The sequence below is a fragment of the Hemicordylus capensis genome, chromosome 14 (genome assembly GCF_027244095.1).
Source record: "Hemicordylus capensis ecotype Gifberg chromosome 14, rHemCap1.1.pri, whole genome shotgun sequence".
NCBI classification, from domain to species: Eukaryota; Metazoa; Chordata; class Lepidosauria; order Squamata; family Cordylidae; genus Hemicordylus; species Hemicordylus capensis.
Window position 1 is genome coordinate 17,411,480 of NC_069670.1, and position 15,157 is coordinate 17,426,636.

Below are 15,157 nucleotides of genomic sequence, written 5' to 3' on the forward strand. Positions count from 1 at the left end.
GAGTGAGCGCCGCCCGTGTGGCTTCTTGTTTGGAGGGGTGGGGGTGGGAGGTTGGCATGGATGCGGTTCTGGACCCAGGAATGACTGGCTGGGGCAAGAATGGCCAGTTTGGTTATTTGGGGTGCTGACTGTATTTCCCTTGCATCCCAGACACCATCAAGAGAACAGGGTGGTTTCAAAAAAAATAAAAATAAAAAGGAGAAGTCTAATGTCTGCTCCCCAGGAAATGTTAAGTTCTTGCTTCTTTTGTGAAGGGAATGGGAATTTGGGGCGGGGGGCGAGGAAGGGGTCCTAGTAGGACTGAGCTGGGTGGAGCCTGATGAGAACGTTCTTCTGGAGATGGAATTCCTGGTCCTCCAGAGATGGTTCTAGAACAGGTGTAGGCAACGTACGTACGGTTCTCCAAATGCTGCTGAACTACAACTCCCATCACTCCCAGCCACTACTAGAGCTGGGGATGATGGGAGCTGCAGGGCCACATGTTGTCCCCTATCCCTGTTCCAGATGTGGGGCCTATGGGGAAATGATGGGATGGAACCAGGGATCTAGGTTTGGTGCTTCATCTCAAAAAGAAGAAAAGTGGGGACTCAAGTTAGCCTGGTTGTCTATTGGCTTGTTTGTTTGTTTTAGTGTATTTGTATACCACCCAAACTTATGTCTCTGGGTGGTTTACAACAAATATAACATAAATTAAAACAGGAACGAAAACATTAAAACAGTTTAAAACAAATCCTCAGTTCTACAACTCTAGTTAACAGACAGTTAGATGTGCCAGTTGACCTGACAGCCCCCTAACCCTTGGTGTGTGGGGACAGGCTGTGGCTGTTCTGGAGTCAGAGGCACTCTGCATATGCTCAAAGGCTTGTTGTTGTTGTTGTTGTTGTTGTTGTTGTTGTAGCAGCAGCAGCACTACTAGTAGTAGTGCTAGTAGTAGTAGTAGTAGTAGTGCTGCTGCTGCTGGTATAATAATAATAATAATAATAATAATAATAATAATTATTATTATTATTATTATTATTATTATTATTATTATTATTTCCATTTAATAAACTGCCATTCACCTAACATTCATCTAAGTATGTAGTACACCGCTCTGGGCTCCTTGGAGGAAGAGCGGGATATAAAATGTAAAAAAATAAAATAACAATAACAATAACAATCTCAAGGTGGTTTACAGATGTAGTGAGATATTAAAAACAACCGTAAAATCACGGCAAAAGAAAATATATGGCATGACAGCAGAAGGTCAAGCCAGCATCTAAGAGTGTAATTGGAGGATCAATGGTAAAAGGCAGTCAGTTTAACCACCCGGTTCTTGTTAGTTAAACCCCCGAAACTTAGATAAACTCCATCGTTTTTAGCTTTTCACAGAAGGCCAGAAGCAGAACGCGTCTCAGCTCGGTGGCTGTTTTGCAGTCCAGGGCCGACTGCAGGGAATGCCCTGCCCCGTGTGCTTGACAACCTCAGCATCATCTTGGTGATTGCTTCACGTGTTCTAGAGCCAAGACTTGCCATGAAAAAGCAGGTCTGGGGCTTGAACTGGGCTCCGGTTGAACCTGCCCCCTGCTCTAGCTCCCTAGAGCCCTCTCCTAGAGCCGACCCAGCGCTCTTGCTTCCTTGGGTGGCTCACTTCAGTGGCCCATGTCATTTGAACAGGGATCCCTCCTCTTTCTCCTTCTCCCACCCTGCTGGCAGGCTCTGCCCCCCTCCCCTTGCGGCTGCCCTGCTTTCCAGGCGGAATATTTCCAGGGGTTGGACAGGGCTTGCCTACACACTCCCTCCACGGCGGCAGCAGCAGCTGCTTCATCCAAGCTGGCAGGCAAAAGTCTTTTTCTATCCAGAGCCTTGCAATGCTCATACAGCATGGTTGGTGCCAGGGTGACATGGGGAAAGGCCCCCGCCCTTGCTCTGAGTCTCCTTCTGGACCTGCCTCCAGCGGGCTCAAGTGCTCCCTCCCCACACTCAGGACTGCTTTTAAACCCACAGTCAATCCCAGATGCGAATTCTTTTGCACGCACGGCGCAGACTCCTGACATGTTTCAAGGTGCTGTTTGCCTTATAAAGTTCTAATGAGCTTGAGCCCTTGTGTATCCACGGGTTTTCACCAGCAGCACCAAGATTGCGCCTTGGACCCTGGCACCGCCCTCTCGTTGGTGGACGTCTCTAACGCGGCATTGAAAAGCAGGGGGGAACCGTTGTGAAACGGAACGTGCCTGGCATTTCATTCCCGTCACAGCCCGTGGAAACATAACGCACTTAAAGATCACCCCTGGAAAGGGCCATTGGAGGCTCTGAGGTTCCACGTAGGAGTAGGTGTACACTTACCCCAAATTGTATTATTTTTTAAATGTATCGAAATTTATTAATAAATAAATTATATGTTAATTTATTAAAGCAACGCCTTTAATAAATTGTTACATTTATTATTTCTCTGTGTAAACCACCCTGAGCCATTTTTGGAAGGGCAGTATAGAAATTGAATTAATAATAATAATAATAATTGTATTTTTGGGGACGGCTGCCCTGGTGAGCTTAACGGGATTTAATTGCAGTGAAGCCCACTTACACTCAAACCTTATGCTGGTCTATGACCGTAATAAAGCTTGATTGATTGACTGATGCACTCGATCTTATGCATGTTTGCTCAGAAATATGTCTCGTTGGCTGATGCCCAGACTAACCTTGCACTTGCCTAGCGCAACGAAGCAAGTCGCGCAGTCTCTGGCAATCTCGGTCTGCCTGTGCAGCAAGAATAGCGTTGCATCGTTCCTTGCAACGTATGTGGACTGAGGAAGGGGTTCCGTGCCGCCCAGGCTGTGGAAGCCTGCTCTCTTGCACTGAGGCAGCACTAATCTGGAACGCCGACTCCTGGCTTAGAATCAGCTGGCGCAGAATCCTTGCACTAGAGCAGCCCCGTTTTTACTAGGAACGTGGGAAGCTGCCTTATACGGAGTCAGACCCTTGTTCCACCTGGCTCTGTCCTGTCTGCACTGACTGTCGGCAGCTCTCCGAGGTTCCAGACCTTTCCCAGCCCAACCTGGGCGCTTTCCAGTCTAGCTGCTCCACAGCAGCAAAATGCTTCCGTTCAGGCAAATCTCATTTGAAATGTAAACAGCAGGGAGAGCAGTCTTGCAGAAACTAACAATCTGGGGGGGAAACGCAGCCTTTTTATGCCGGATGCACGGCGTCGTAACTCTATATTGCAGCGATTAAATTGGAAACAAGGCATCGGAAACGTGAACGGCACCCTGCTGTCCGCGTAGGGGCTGCGGTGTCACAACGCAGGAAGTGGGGAAGCGCACTTCCGAGATCCGCCGTGACCCCGTGGCAGGGTCTAATCTGGAAAGCGCCCTGGGAGTGAACTTGGGACCTCCTGCGTGCAAAGCAGATGCTCTGTCACTGAGCAGCGGCCCCAATCCCCTAACACTAGCGCGGTGTTAGTCTGCTTGTCAGCCACTGAGTTCAACGGGACTTCGTTCCAACTTGGATAGGGCTGCCGCTTGACCCTATACAGAGCAGATGTTTAAAACTACAGAACAGAACTTTATTACGGTCATAGACCAATATACAAGAAATACAAGCAATGCATCATGTAAATACAATTTAAAAAGAGGAGAGAAATATATAAACGACTTAAGAAATGCATTGCTAAAGATCAGGTCAAGTTTTTGCAGATTATAAAACAAAACCTGGCCACTACATTAATAATTTTTTCATCTGGGTTAAGTAATAAGAACTTCAAATAAAAATCATCAGAGTGTCCTAAAAACTTAGGCAATAAAGGGGAGATTAATCTCAAGCGGGCTTCCTTAAAAAAATCACAATGTAAAATTGAATCTGTACTGGTCTCCACTTGGCCAGAACCACAAGGGCAGAGGCGGGCAGGGAAAGGGGTGCCCTTGAACCTGCCCTCTAGAACGGCAGACTACAATTTATTTATTATTTATTTATTTTACATATTTTTATACCGCCCAAAACTTACGTCTCTGGGCGGTTTACAACAAGAGAAAAACAACATTAAAACATTAGTTAAAAACAAAAAACAAGAAATTTAAAACAACAATTTAAATTTTTTAAAAACAATATTCTAAAACAACATTAAAAACAAAACAGTATCAGTTAAAAGCCTGGGTGAACAGATGCATCTTTAAAGACTTTTTAAAAATTGTCAGAGATATAAGTGCATGGTTGCATGGAAGCAGGCACAAGTACAGACTGATAATGGTTAATAAATGAGTGAAGCTGCTTTGCTAGCCAGTAGATTATTGATTAATAAGCTAAATATTAATAAACATCAGCCTTTGTGAATGCTTCAGCAAACCTGACTTCCCTCCAAGGCACCCTGGGAATTGTAGTTTGTTGACAGAGGGAACGATATCCAAGATAATTTGTACCCTCTCCAGGATTGGCCCCAGGATTGCTTGGAGGAGGGCAGTTGTTACAGATAAGCCATGGTAGAGCTGCTTTTAAGTTTAATGTGCCCTGCTATGGGTGGAATGAAACGGATGTCAGTTTTTATACTGTTGGTGCCCCCAAATTTGCAGCTCAGGGAGAAGTGGGGTGAGGAAGCATTCCTGGAAGTTGACAGGGGCCCGATCCATCAGAAGGTTATTCTGCACAACTGAATGAAACTGGCGAGGGGTGGGGTGGGGTGTTTCCTGCAGGCTGGCCTGTGGAGCAGCAGAGAACTAGAGCATTTCTACCTGGGAGAGGAGACTTGGCAGTCTTTGTGACTTTACTGTTGGTCAAAGGGAGAGGGGGCAGCACCCCAACTTCCACCCACAATTGAGTGGAACAACCTCCAATGAATTGCAGGCTTGATTTTATGACTGGGCAATGAGAGCCCATCCCCACCCCTCCTCTGGATGGTGTCTGGACTATAGAGGGCACCCTGCCCCTCATCTTAACCAGGGTGCCACTTGCAGAGTGGATCTCCATATTTCCCAGGGTAGAAAGAAAAGTGATGCTTTGAATATGGAGGGTTGTGTTGGGGGTGGCAGTTGGGGAGGGGGCTTCAGGGGAGAAGAAGGGGGAGCCTGGTTCTGTGAAGCCTAAGGGCAGATGATGAAGGGGCCCCTTCCTCACACCCCTCACACCCTTCAGCTCTGGAACTGCAGAGGCGGGAGGGGTGGGAAGGGGCGAGGTGGGTTAGCCATGAAAAGTTAAGCCGTGGGATTTGGAGGAATATAGAATAACATTGCTGAGAAAGGGACTGATGGTGCATATATATATATATATATGCCGGGGGGCAGAGTTTAATTGGTAAAATGAGAGGGGCTGGGGTCAGCTCTGGGGGACGCCCCAGCTGCATTCCCTGCCCCAGATGTGTTGTGGCGGATTACGACGACCCCGTGGTGAGCAAAAGGCACTCTGCATTATGTTCAGAAGCACTTTGGCACTGCAAACAGGTTCCGGGGCCGAGATGTGGCCAGTCTTGGCCGCAGATGAATGGCAAAAGCAAGATGTGGGAGAAATGGACATCTGGAACCTGAGGCAAGTGGGACAGGAACTGACCCGGGGCCAGAAGCTCAGTCTCTAAGAGCAGAGGTGGCCAACCTGAGAGTTCCCAATTATTTTTGGACCACAACTCCCATCATCCCAGCCACAGTAAGTTGCAGCAAGCGTATTGGGAGTTGTAGTCCAACAGCAGCTGGAAAGCCTTGGGTGGGCCACCCCGGCTCGAAGAGGCCATTGGGAGGATGCAAGTTAACACCAGACCAGAGACGGGTTGGTGTTATCTGAAAGGGAGCTGTAGAGCAAGGGGGATAAGGAGAGTGCCCCTGAACCTGTGCAGAGTTCTCTTTCCACACACCCTTGGGCTTGCCTGTCGGTGTGTGGCTGTGTTCCAGCTGGTTGAAGAAGGGGAGGGTTGGCAGAGAGGCTGCGGGGAACCAGGGAAGGGGGGCTGTAAGCTGCTATGCTAGGGCAGGGGTAGCTCACCTGAGGCTCTCCAGGTGTCACTGGGCAACGCCCAATCCATTGTGGCTGGGGGTGATGGGATTTGTAGTCGTACTCTAAGAACAGCAGGAGAGCCTCAGTTGGGCCACCCCTGCACTAGGGGTTGTGGAGGGGTGGCCACCTGCCCCTTGTGCTGTTGGGGTTCACAGAACTGAGCCCCCCCCCCGTCTTCGATGGCACCTGCTCTTTGCTGACCCTCTTGACTGACTTCCTTCCTCTTTTCACGACAAACAGCAGCAGTTCAGCACCGCCGGTCTATGCCTGGGGGCAGACGGGGAGCTAGCCTCGGTCCTCCAGGCGCTCCTGGCTACTCCCTTCCTCCAAAGCCCCTCGGATCAGGCCCTTCACTCCCAGCAGCAGCCTCCCCCAGGCCCACTGGCCACCACCATCTCACCCCTCCCCAACCCCCAACAGACTTCACAGCTGGGACGACCCCAGCCGGGCCCACTGCCCCGTTCGTTCTCCCTTTCCTGTCCCACCCGCCTCTGAACTGGCCGCCTAGGAATTACTAATACTGCTAACATGGGCCTTGCTTTTTACCTCCATCCTCCCACCCCCTCACCCCCACCCCCCCACCCCTCAAACCACCTCGTTAAGAGATTGCGTTGGCAACTTTTGTCGTTGTGTGTTACTAACACGCTTCTTGAAAAGACTCGACTTCTCAGCCGGAGAAACCAGAACTAACCTTTGTGCCATCCACGGAATGTTGGTTGTTTGATTTCTTTCTTTCTTTTTCCAGTCTTCATTTTGTTCTGTTCTTTCCTTACTAACCAAGGTGCAGAAAGTTCCATGGGCTGGGTGGGTGGGCGGGAGGGGGTGGAGAGGCCGGCACTCGTGGGGAGGGTGTGTGTGGTTTAGTGTCTTTTTTTTCATTTTGCTGGTCACAAGAACTGGGGAAATTTATTTCTCCTTTTTTATCTCCCTTGAATTTCATGGTTGGTCGTTTCTTTTCTTTTCTTTTTCTTTTTTTAAAATCCCCCCTCCCCTTTCATTTTGTTTTATTTTTCATTTTTTTAATGCATACAGCACGCAGGAATTGGACACGCTATGGTAAACAAACTGCATTACCTGGTAGATATCAGTCTAATTGTCTAATCATTTGGTTTGCCGTGGGTTTTACCTCTTCCCCTCCTCTCCTTATTTTTTAATTAGTTAATTGGGTTTTTCTTTTTTTAAAAAATTGTTTTTAAAAATTTCTTGTTTGAAAAGCACACTGGTGCACATATACACACAAAGGTTTTGTTTTCCTAAGTCAAAACCATCTATTTTAACCATCTAAGCTAAATAGCTCAGGCCCTAAGAGAAAGTCTCCTGTTGAGATCATCTGGAGAGGTCTGCCTGCAGCTGTCACCAGCTCTTCTGGTTGCCTCCACACCTTGCTAAGATGAGAGCCTCCTCCTTTTAAAAAGTCCTTAAAGACTTACCTGTTCACCCAAGCCTTTTAATTGAATTGTGGTTTTAAATTGTTCTAAGGGTTTTACTTGAGTGTTTTGGCTGGTTTTTATGTTGTTGTAAGCCACCCAGAGATGGAAGTTTGGGTCGGCATACAAACTTGATAGATAGATAGATAGACAGACAGACAGATAAATATTTCATTTTCCCAGAAGGAGCCAACTAAAATTAGTATGAATTTGACAAGAAACGGAAGAATCACCAGCCTAAATTCATGAACTGAGAGCAACTTGGTTAAAACCAAAGCAGGTGCCTTATTTTACAAGCTCAAGCAAGCAACAAATGGCTTGCAGTCAAAATACAACTTAGTCACCAAGTAGATGCAAAACCAAACTAATTGGCAAGAGATCCATGTTGCATAGCTACTCTGTTCCAACCGTGTAAGCTATCAGTCAGACCAGAGGGCCACCCATAGAAGTCCAGGGTGATACAATCACTGGCCAGCAATAGTAACAATCATATCATTGCCCACTGGCAAGAGTTCAGAGCCATCAAAAGGCCTGGAGTGAAACACAGACACCTTCCCAAGGGAACCATGGCTGCCTTCAGGTTGCCATTTCACCAAGTCCGTAGACAACCAAGCCAAGGGCTTCAATGCAAGATGACCAACCCAAGAACTCCATGGTGGTTGCTATGGAACCAGGGTCAACTGGAAACCCGTCTGGCCCCAGGGCCATTCTCCAGATTAGCACCTTTTAACTGGCCGAGGGCTAGACATCTTACTCTAGCGCTCTTAACAAACTTTTCTCAGCTATTTCCATCCCCCAACTCACTCATATGTACAACACTTGTATTTAACTTCTGGTTTATTTTTATTTTATGTTTTATTTTATTTTTTTGCAAAACCAAAATCAGAATAAAAACATTTTAGAGGAAGACTTTTGAAAAATTTATTTTATGGTTTAATTTCCCTGCTCCCCTTCCCCCCCCACCCCACAAAAAAAAATCCATGGAAAACACCATCCCATGAAGCAACTTCTGTGCGCTGTCACACCTGCGCTGTGACCCCAGCTGCCCCCCAAGGAAGGACAGTAACTGGCAGCCAGCTGGGGGGGGGATTTCTTCATGACCTTGATCTGGGGGTGGGGGCAGTGGAGGCAGTTCACTGGGATGTACCAAACCAATTTCCTCTCCCCACGTTTTGTGGAGCTGTGGCAAGAGAGCAGAGTTTAACACTCTGAGGCTTGGGAAGAGATCCCTTCTCTTCCCTGAAGATTTTCTGCAAGGCTGCCCCACTGGATGACGAGAACACTTCCCTTTGGTCCATAATGGCCACGCCCCACATTTTCGGGGCACTTTCCAGCCCTTTGGGAGGTTTGAAGGGGTCTGCCCCATGGAGGCCTGCCCTTTGGGCCCCTCAGGGTAGTCCCCTGAACACACTGGCTGCCCCATATCCTGTTCCCCTCCGCTGGGGTCCTGCTGCCGGCCCTCCATACTTGCATGGCATGCTGGGATTGCCTTGGGCATGTCGCTTCTGTGTCCGGTTTTTATTTTCAGAGCATCTCTCTGGGGCTGAACTAACACTGTGTGTTGTACACTGTCCCGTCCCCCCACCCTTCCCCTCTGCCCCCCTCTTCCTCTCTCCCTTCCCCCACACTCTTCCAACCCCCTCCTCCCCACCCTGCATGGCCCGCTGACTTCACAACTTTGCCCTTTCCAAGGGGAGCACCCGTTCAGGGACGATCCACGGGGGTGCCGAGATCAGTGGCTGGTGGCGAATGATGCACGGATGCGTGTGAGGGGATGTAAGCGGGTCGGCCCCTCAAAAGACCTCTTCCTGATTCGCTTCGAAGGTGTGCGTGTGTAAATGTCTGGAAGCCCGAACCGATTTTCCCAGGACCTGTTGCCCTGCACTTCTGGACGCGGGTCGTGCTGTTCACACAGCTCACAATGTCAGCCTGTGGTTGCCTTCCGGGGTCTGATCCTCCTGGGGCAGAATCTCCTCCTGGAACTTTCCCAAACAGAGACTTTGCAACACCGGACACTTTGCAACACTTAGGCTGTGGGGAGTTAATCCCAGGGAACCATTTACAGCAGGCCTGCTCAACTTAGGCCCTCCAGCTGTTTTTGGACTACAACTCCCATAATTCGCAGCGACAGTGGCCAATAGCCAAGGATTATGGGAGTCGTAGGTCAACATCTGCAGAAGGGCCGAAGTTGAGCAGCCCTGATTTACAGAGACGTTAGGACAGCGACAGAAGGTGCCGTCCATACAGCCCACCGCTTGGCTCCAGACACTTCAAAGTTACTGCGCATTATATGCGTTCTAAAAAAAGTCACCCTTTGGCGCAGTGCTCAAAACCGCTTGACTTTAGGCATTTCCTGCCCTAGTAAAGTGGCAGCCTCCCGTCTGGGAAAGCTCCTGGACTTCTGACTTGGCCCGACGGCACTGAGCCCCCAGCGGGAGAAAGAGCCACGCCAAGAGACCTGTGGAAGAGGTGGGCGTGTTCTCCCGAGTCACAGCCGCATCTTCAGATGAGTGAAAGGGACGTCTGAAGAGCAGCCTGTTTCTGAGGACAGAGGCACATGCCTTGGTCCCAGCCCGCCAGCCGGTTCTCATGCTCTTCTGTGCTGCTGACGCTTCACCCATCAGAAGGTCTGGGAGTGATTCTTGAGACTACGGCTTTCTGCCTCCCATTTATGTTAGCTTGCATGCCTCCCGATGCTACGCATTTACAACCCTTTCAGACTCCTTGAATGGCTGCCAAGGACATTGGGGAACTGTAGGTCTGTGAAGGGAGCCGGGGACCTCTCAGCCAGTGGTCCCAGGATTCCTGCAGGAGTGCAGTTCCCCGGGGTCTTTGCGGGAAGCCTCGCTGCTGCACGCAAACTGAAACGGGTTGACCTCCCCGGCGTTGGTGTGCTGTGTGTGAGAAGTGGGTGGTCCTCTGTGAGTCGGCCCTCTGGGTGAGCATCAGCGTGTGTCTGCATGGTCTGCTGTGTGTGAGAGGGCTGAGCGGAGAGGAGAAGCCGCTGTAGGTCCGAGAGAGCTTCAGAACTTGCCTTGACATGTGTGCCCGGAGGAGTGTATGGAGCGTTCTGCTGTGAGTCGTGTCGGGATGCGCATGCAGATTGCTTTTGCGTCTGTGGAGCAGTAGAAGTCATGAGGGTGAAGGAAGGTGCAGAAGAGGGAGGAAGGGCTTGTGTGTGTGCCAGTTAGGGTTGTGTATGTGTGTATCTGTGCTCCAGGGTGTGTGTGGAGGGTTCTTGGTACAGAGATGTGGGTTCAGGGAAAGCTGCTTAAACTGAAGAAACCATGGAGAGCTGCCTTAGCTGAGCCAGGCCATTGGTCCATATAGAGAGAGTTCACTGCGGTCTACTCTGACCAGCAGTCACTCTCCACTGATTCAGGTGGAGACTCCTCAGAGAGCCCTCCCTGCCTTGCTGCTTGAAACACTTCTAGCTGGATCTCGGTAAGCGAACCTCTGAGATTCCGCAGGCAAAATGCTTGCTCCACCCTTGAGTTACTGTATAGCCCTTGCCGGAAACACTTTGAAGGCTAGGGAAGCTGTGGAATCTGCAGCATTATTGATATTCTTCCATGGGTGGCCCAAATAATTCAGGGCACAAGACCCAGAATATTTTGTTCATGGCCCTGGAGACGTTTGGCAAAATAATCTGAATTTTGAATTGATTCCACTGCGAGCTAGAGGTCCCCACTGCAGCGCTTCAAGATGAGCCCTCCCTGCCACCCCCTTTCCCTTCTTCAGATATTTTCCTAGTGGGAAGGCATCACGGCAGGTGCACTAGAACAGGGTTTCTCCACGTGTGGGTCCCCAGATGTTATTGGACTTCAACTCCCATAATCCCCAGCCCCAGTGGCCTTTGGTTGGGAATTGTGGGAGTTGAAGTCCAGTTACATCTGGGGACCCAACATTGAGAATCCCTGCTCTAGAAGGCTGCCATTTGTGGATTTGGGGTCCGGCACACATGCTGGAGGAGATAGCATTGGCACTGAGCTGTGGCCTCCTCAAAACACCCCCAATTTTCCAACTCTTAAATCCTGCCACCGTCCCCCATGAGTGTTGGGGGGCACACAGCGTGGACACTTTGCTCAAACCTTGAGCTGGTCCTGCTGGGATTCTTCCCTAGAATTCCTCCAGCCCTGCCACACCTCAGGTGGGCATGAGTGCCCTGGTGAAGCAGCGCACTGGCATCCTGGGAAATGGCCCCCTGTTCTAAAAACTGCTTTGTGGCTGAGCGTGGACTTGGAGGCGGTGGGGTGGGTGGGTGGGTTGGCTGGCTTTGCCAATCTGCAGGGCTGCGTGATCAGGAGGATGTGAGGAAGGAGTGTGTGTGTGTGTGTGTGTGTGTGTGTGTGTGTGTTTCCTTTGTATGGGTGATATTGTTTTAGGGATTGTGGAGGAGCACATGGGCTGCTCAGCTGGTACGCCGCCGCTTTGCATCTCTCGGCTCTCTAGTGACTTGCCTCACACAGTAGTTCATGCCTTATCCCCGTGTTTCCCGTTTCCAGCCCCCTCTAAGATATCGGGAGCGCTCACCAACTCAGCATCCCCTCAGTCCCAGATGCCGAAGGAGCCCGGTCGCTCAGGGGAAGAGCCCCTGCTTGGCATGCAGACGGTCCCAGCGTTCAGTCCCTGGCAGCATCTCCGGGGAGGGCTGGGGAGTAGTGGTCCTCAGCGTTTCCCTAGCAAGAGCCTTTCCGCACAAACCATCTCTCTCCTTCCAAGAGCCTTTTCTGCGAGTGCTGTGTCTTTCCCATCGCCGGGCAGGGGTTTTAGGAGAAACAGGGCCCCCTGTCAAGGCCTGGCACCGTCCCAGAAGGTGGGCACAGTCTGCTGGGAAGGACTCATCTCCTCAGTGCTCCACACACACACCTCCCAAGAGGGCTCTGTGGCTTGAGGGGACTCCATTCCCCTTCAAGGAAAGGAAAGGGTTAGGGTGCATCCGTGGGTGCATTCGCCTCTGCCCGGTGCCAGGGGAGCCCTGCAGAGTACTTGGCTCTGGCTGAAGCTTGGCCCAGGCCTCATAGACCGCCAGCCAGGGAGCCACACGGAGCGTCAGTGGGAGCCGCCACGGCCTCCTGGGCCTTGCGGTGAAGGACGCTGGGCTAGAATACCCACCGGAAGCCCTGCAGAGCTGCTGCCAGTCACTGCAGCCAGTCCTGAGCTTGGTGGACCATTGCTGAGCTTGGTGGATCAATGCACATAAGGCAGTTGTGCACACAAGGCATCCCCTCTCCTCCCAGTTGTGGGTGTGGGAGAGGCCCCTGCTCATTCCCCCATGATCCACCTCTTCCAGTCCTGCTGGTTGCCTGCCTGCCTGCCTTCCACTTGGAGGGCAAAGCTCACATGCATTCTTGTGCAAACAGCCGCCAGCCTGCCGCTGCCTCTCTGTGAGCAGAGCATTGCTTCTTCGGACCCCCGCCGGGAGGAGACGGTCGGCAGAAAGGAGACCGAGCAGCCCCCACGTGCGTGAAACTGTGGGAGAAGTCCTGCCTTGAATGGGGCATTCCACATTTGTTGTGTAAACTGTTGCTTCATGCAGCAAGAATGGGGCTCCGTACAAAGAGATGCAGATACGTGCAGCGTTAATCTCTTCCATCTCCTAACAGGGTGCAGGGGTGTCCCACTGCCTGCAAAGGATACAAAGAACTCAGTGCCCAGCCTAAACAAATATGAATGTTTAGGGTTCCCCTAATCTGACTGTGTTTATGGTGTGTGTGTGTGTGTGTGTGTGTGTGTGTGTGTGTGTGTGTGTTTGTGGAAGGAAGGAAGATAGGAAGGAAGGAAGACAGACAGACGGACTCAGGGCCAGAACTGCCCATGTGACATTGCAGGGGGAAATGCCTGAGCCTGGGGCAAGATGTGGATTTTTTCTGTTGGCTGATAAACAAGACACTTTTATCAGTGTGTGAGTGTGTCTTCCCTGCCCACGTGTAATTCTGAAGCTTCTCTCTCCTGGTGTGCCAAAAAAGAGCATGACGTGTGCGCACGCGTGTGTGCGTTTGTGTGTGCGTGTGGCTAGAATGTGTGCCCATGGCAGATGATGGAGTGAAGACACTGCCCTGTGTCTGTGTGCACATGGCATTTGATTCCTGTTGGGTGAGGAATGGCCACCTGTCCGGTCTTGGGAAATCTCCTAAAGTGTGGGCTTGGGCATTACTGCAAGTGGGGCACCCTCCTTCCTACATGCTCCCAGTACCTACGTCGGTCGCTGGCAGGTGCTCCCATTGGAAATGGCCAAGCAGCCATCTTTCTGCTGCCTCTGTCGCTCTGATTCCTCCACCTGGCCTTCTCCACTCTTTCTACTTTCTCTTGCATGCCTTTGCCTGCTCTCCTCTCTCTGCCCCCCTCCCACAGTCCCCTACACCTGGCGCCCCCACACCCTGGTCCCATCTAACACGCATGGAGGCCATTCTGGGCTTTTTCCCTGCCATGCACGGCTGCTCTGTCTCCATCTGAGTCTCTTCTCAGCCAATCTTTCTCTCTCTCTCTCTCTCCCTTTCTCTCTCTCTCTTTCTGATGATTAATTAATTAATTGAGAGTCATGATTAATGCTAGCCGATAATTAACTCCTGTTGTACTAATAGTGTACTAATTAAAGATTGTGTTGATTGTGCCTACTAACTGCCATTTTTGTGTCTGAACTTTTAAGTTTGTCCAAGGAGACTGCCCCAAATCTTTTCACCCGAACACTCCTCTCTTCCCCTCGCTGCCCCCTTCCTGCTTTCCGCGCCCTCCTCTGGCTGTTCCCCAAGGGGCTGCTCTGTTGAAAGTGTGGGAGGGTGTGCGTGCGTGCAAAACTCTTAAGAGGGGCTTGTGAAACATTTTGTAGGGCTGGTGGACAGGATGGCGTGGAGCGAAACCTGCCAAATTGATATCCTTTCCTTGCGTTTTCCTAGCTGAGCTCCAAGATAGTGAGGGGGGTGCTGGCTAGCGGTGGGAGCAGGCTGGGGCAGATGCCAGGGAGCAGGACTTCTCTGCCCAACCTTGCAGGCCGGAGATGAGAAAGGAGGCTCAGAGGGAGGAATCGGGGCTCTTTGGGTGGAAAGAGGAAGATGCTGTTGAGGCTTGCCTGGCAGCAACACCCTCCAGCCTGAAGTTGGGGCAGGGGTTTGGCATGGGGATGTGAAGAAGCACTCTGGATATGCTCAGGAGTGCCGTCCTCCCCCAGCCAACAGCGAGAAGCATTAGCCCCAACATTAGCCCAGATATGCTGCTTTAAAAAGAATGTGGCCCACACCAGACAGATGGGTTTCCGGCCCCTGGGGCGGGGGAAAGTGTACACATGTGTACACAGAGGAAATCTCCTGCCTGTTGCACAGATGGACAGTGGCTTCCCCCCACCGCTGCATCAGTGTCGAAAACATGCCCGGTGTGCAGTGGACCTCCGACACACTCCTGGCCTTTCTATGCACCTCGGTCACCATTTTCTGGCCTTTGTGTGTTTTTAGAACATAAAGGAACAAAGCCGAGCTGGGAGGAGCTGCAGCCTCTGTTGGTGGTGTTGCGGAGAGCTGGCCCAGATCTAGCCAGGGCAGGGAGATGGACGCTCCTCCCTTATAGAAGTGGGGGTGGGGGCACACCCAGGACAATTGGCACTATTGGGAAAGAGGAGAGGCTTGAATCAGGTTCCGCCCCCACTCAATCACTCCCCCCCCCGGACGCATTCTAACCTCGTTTGCATGTTGTTGTACTGACTAATTACTAATGAGCTCCTTCTCCCCCACCCTCCCTGCCCCTCCCTCCCATCTTCCCCTCCTTCCACTTGCCTCACTGAGAAG

General features: G+C 51.0%; 1 protein-coding gene across 21 annotated transcripts in view; it reads left to right on the top strand.

Annotated features, from left to right (window-relative positions):
- The window catches only part of NRXN2 (neurexin 2), a 366,798-nt gene that overhangs the window by 135,116 nt on the left and 216,525 nt on the right, over positions 1 to 15,157 (top strand). For 18 of the 21 annotated variants that reach the window (XM_053278159.1, XM_053278172.1, XM_053278167.1 and 15 more), the window contains one exon: positions 6,985 to 7,008. The exons of the other annotated variants lie outside the window; for them this stretch is intronic. In XM_053278159.1, coding sequence (XP_053134134.1) covers positions 6,985 to 7,008 — 24 coding nt within the window. The remainder of the gene's footprint in view (positions 1 to 6,984; positions 7,009 to 15,157) is intronic. 21 annotated transcript variants of the gene reach the window in all.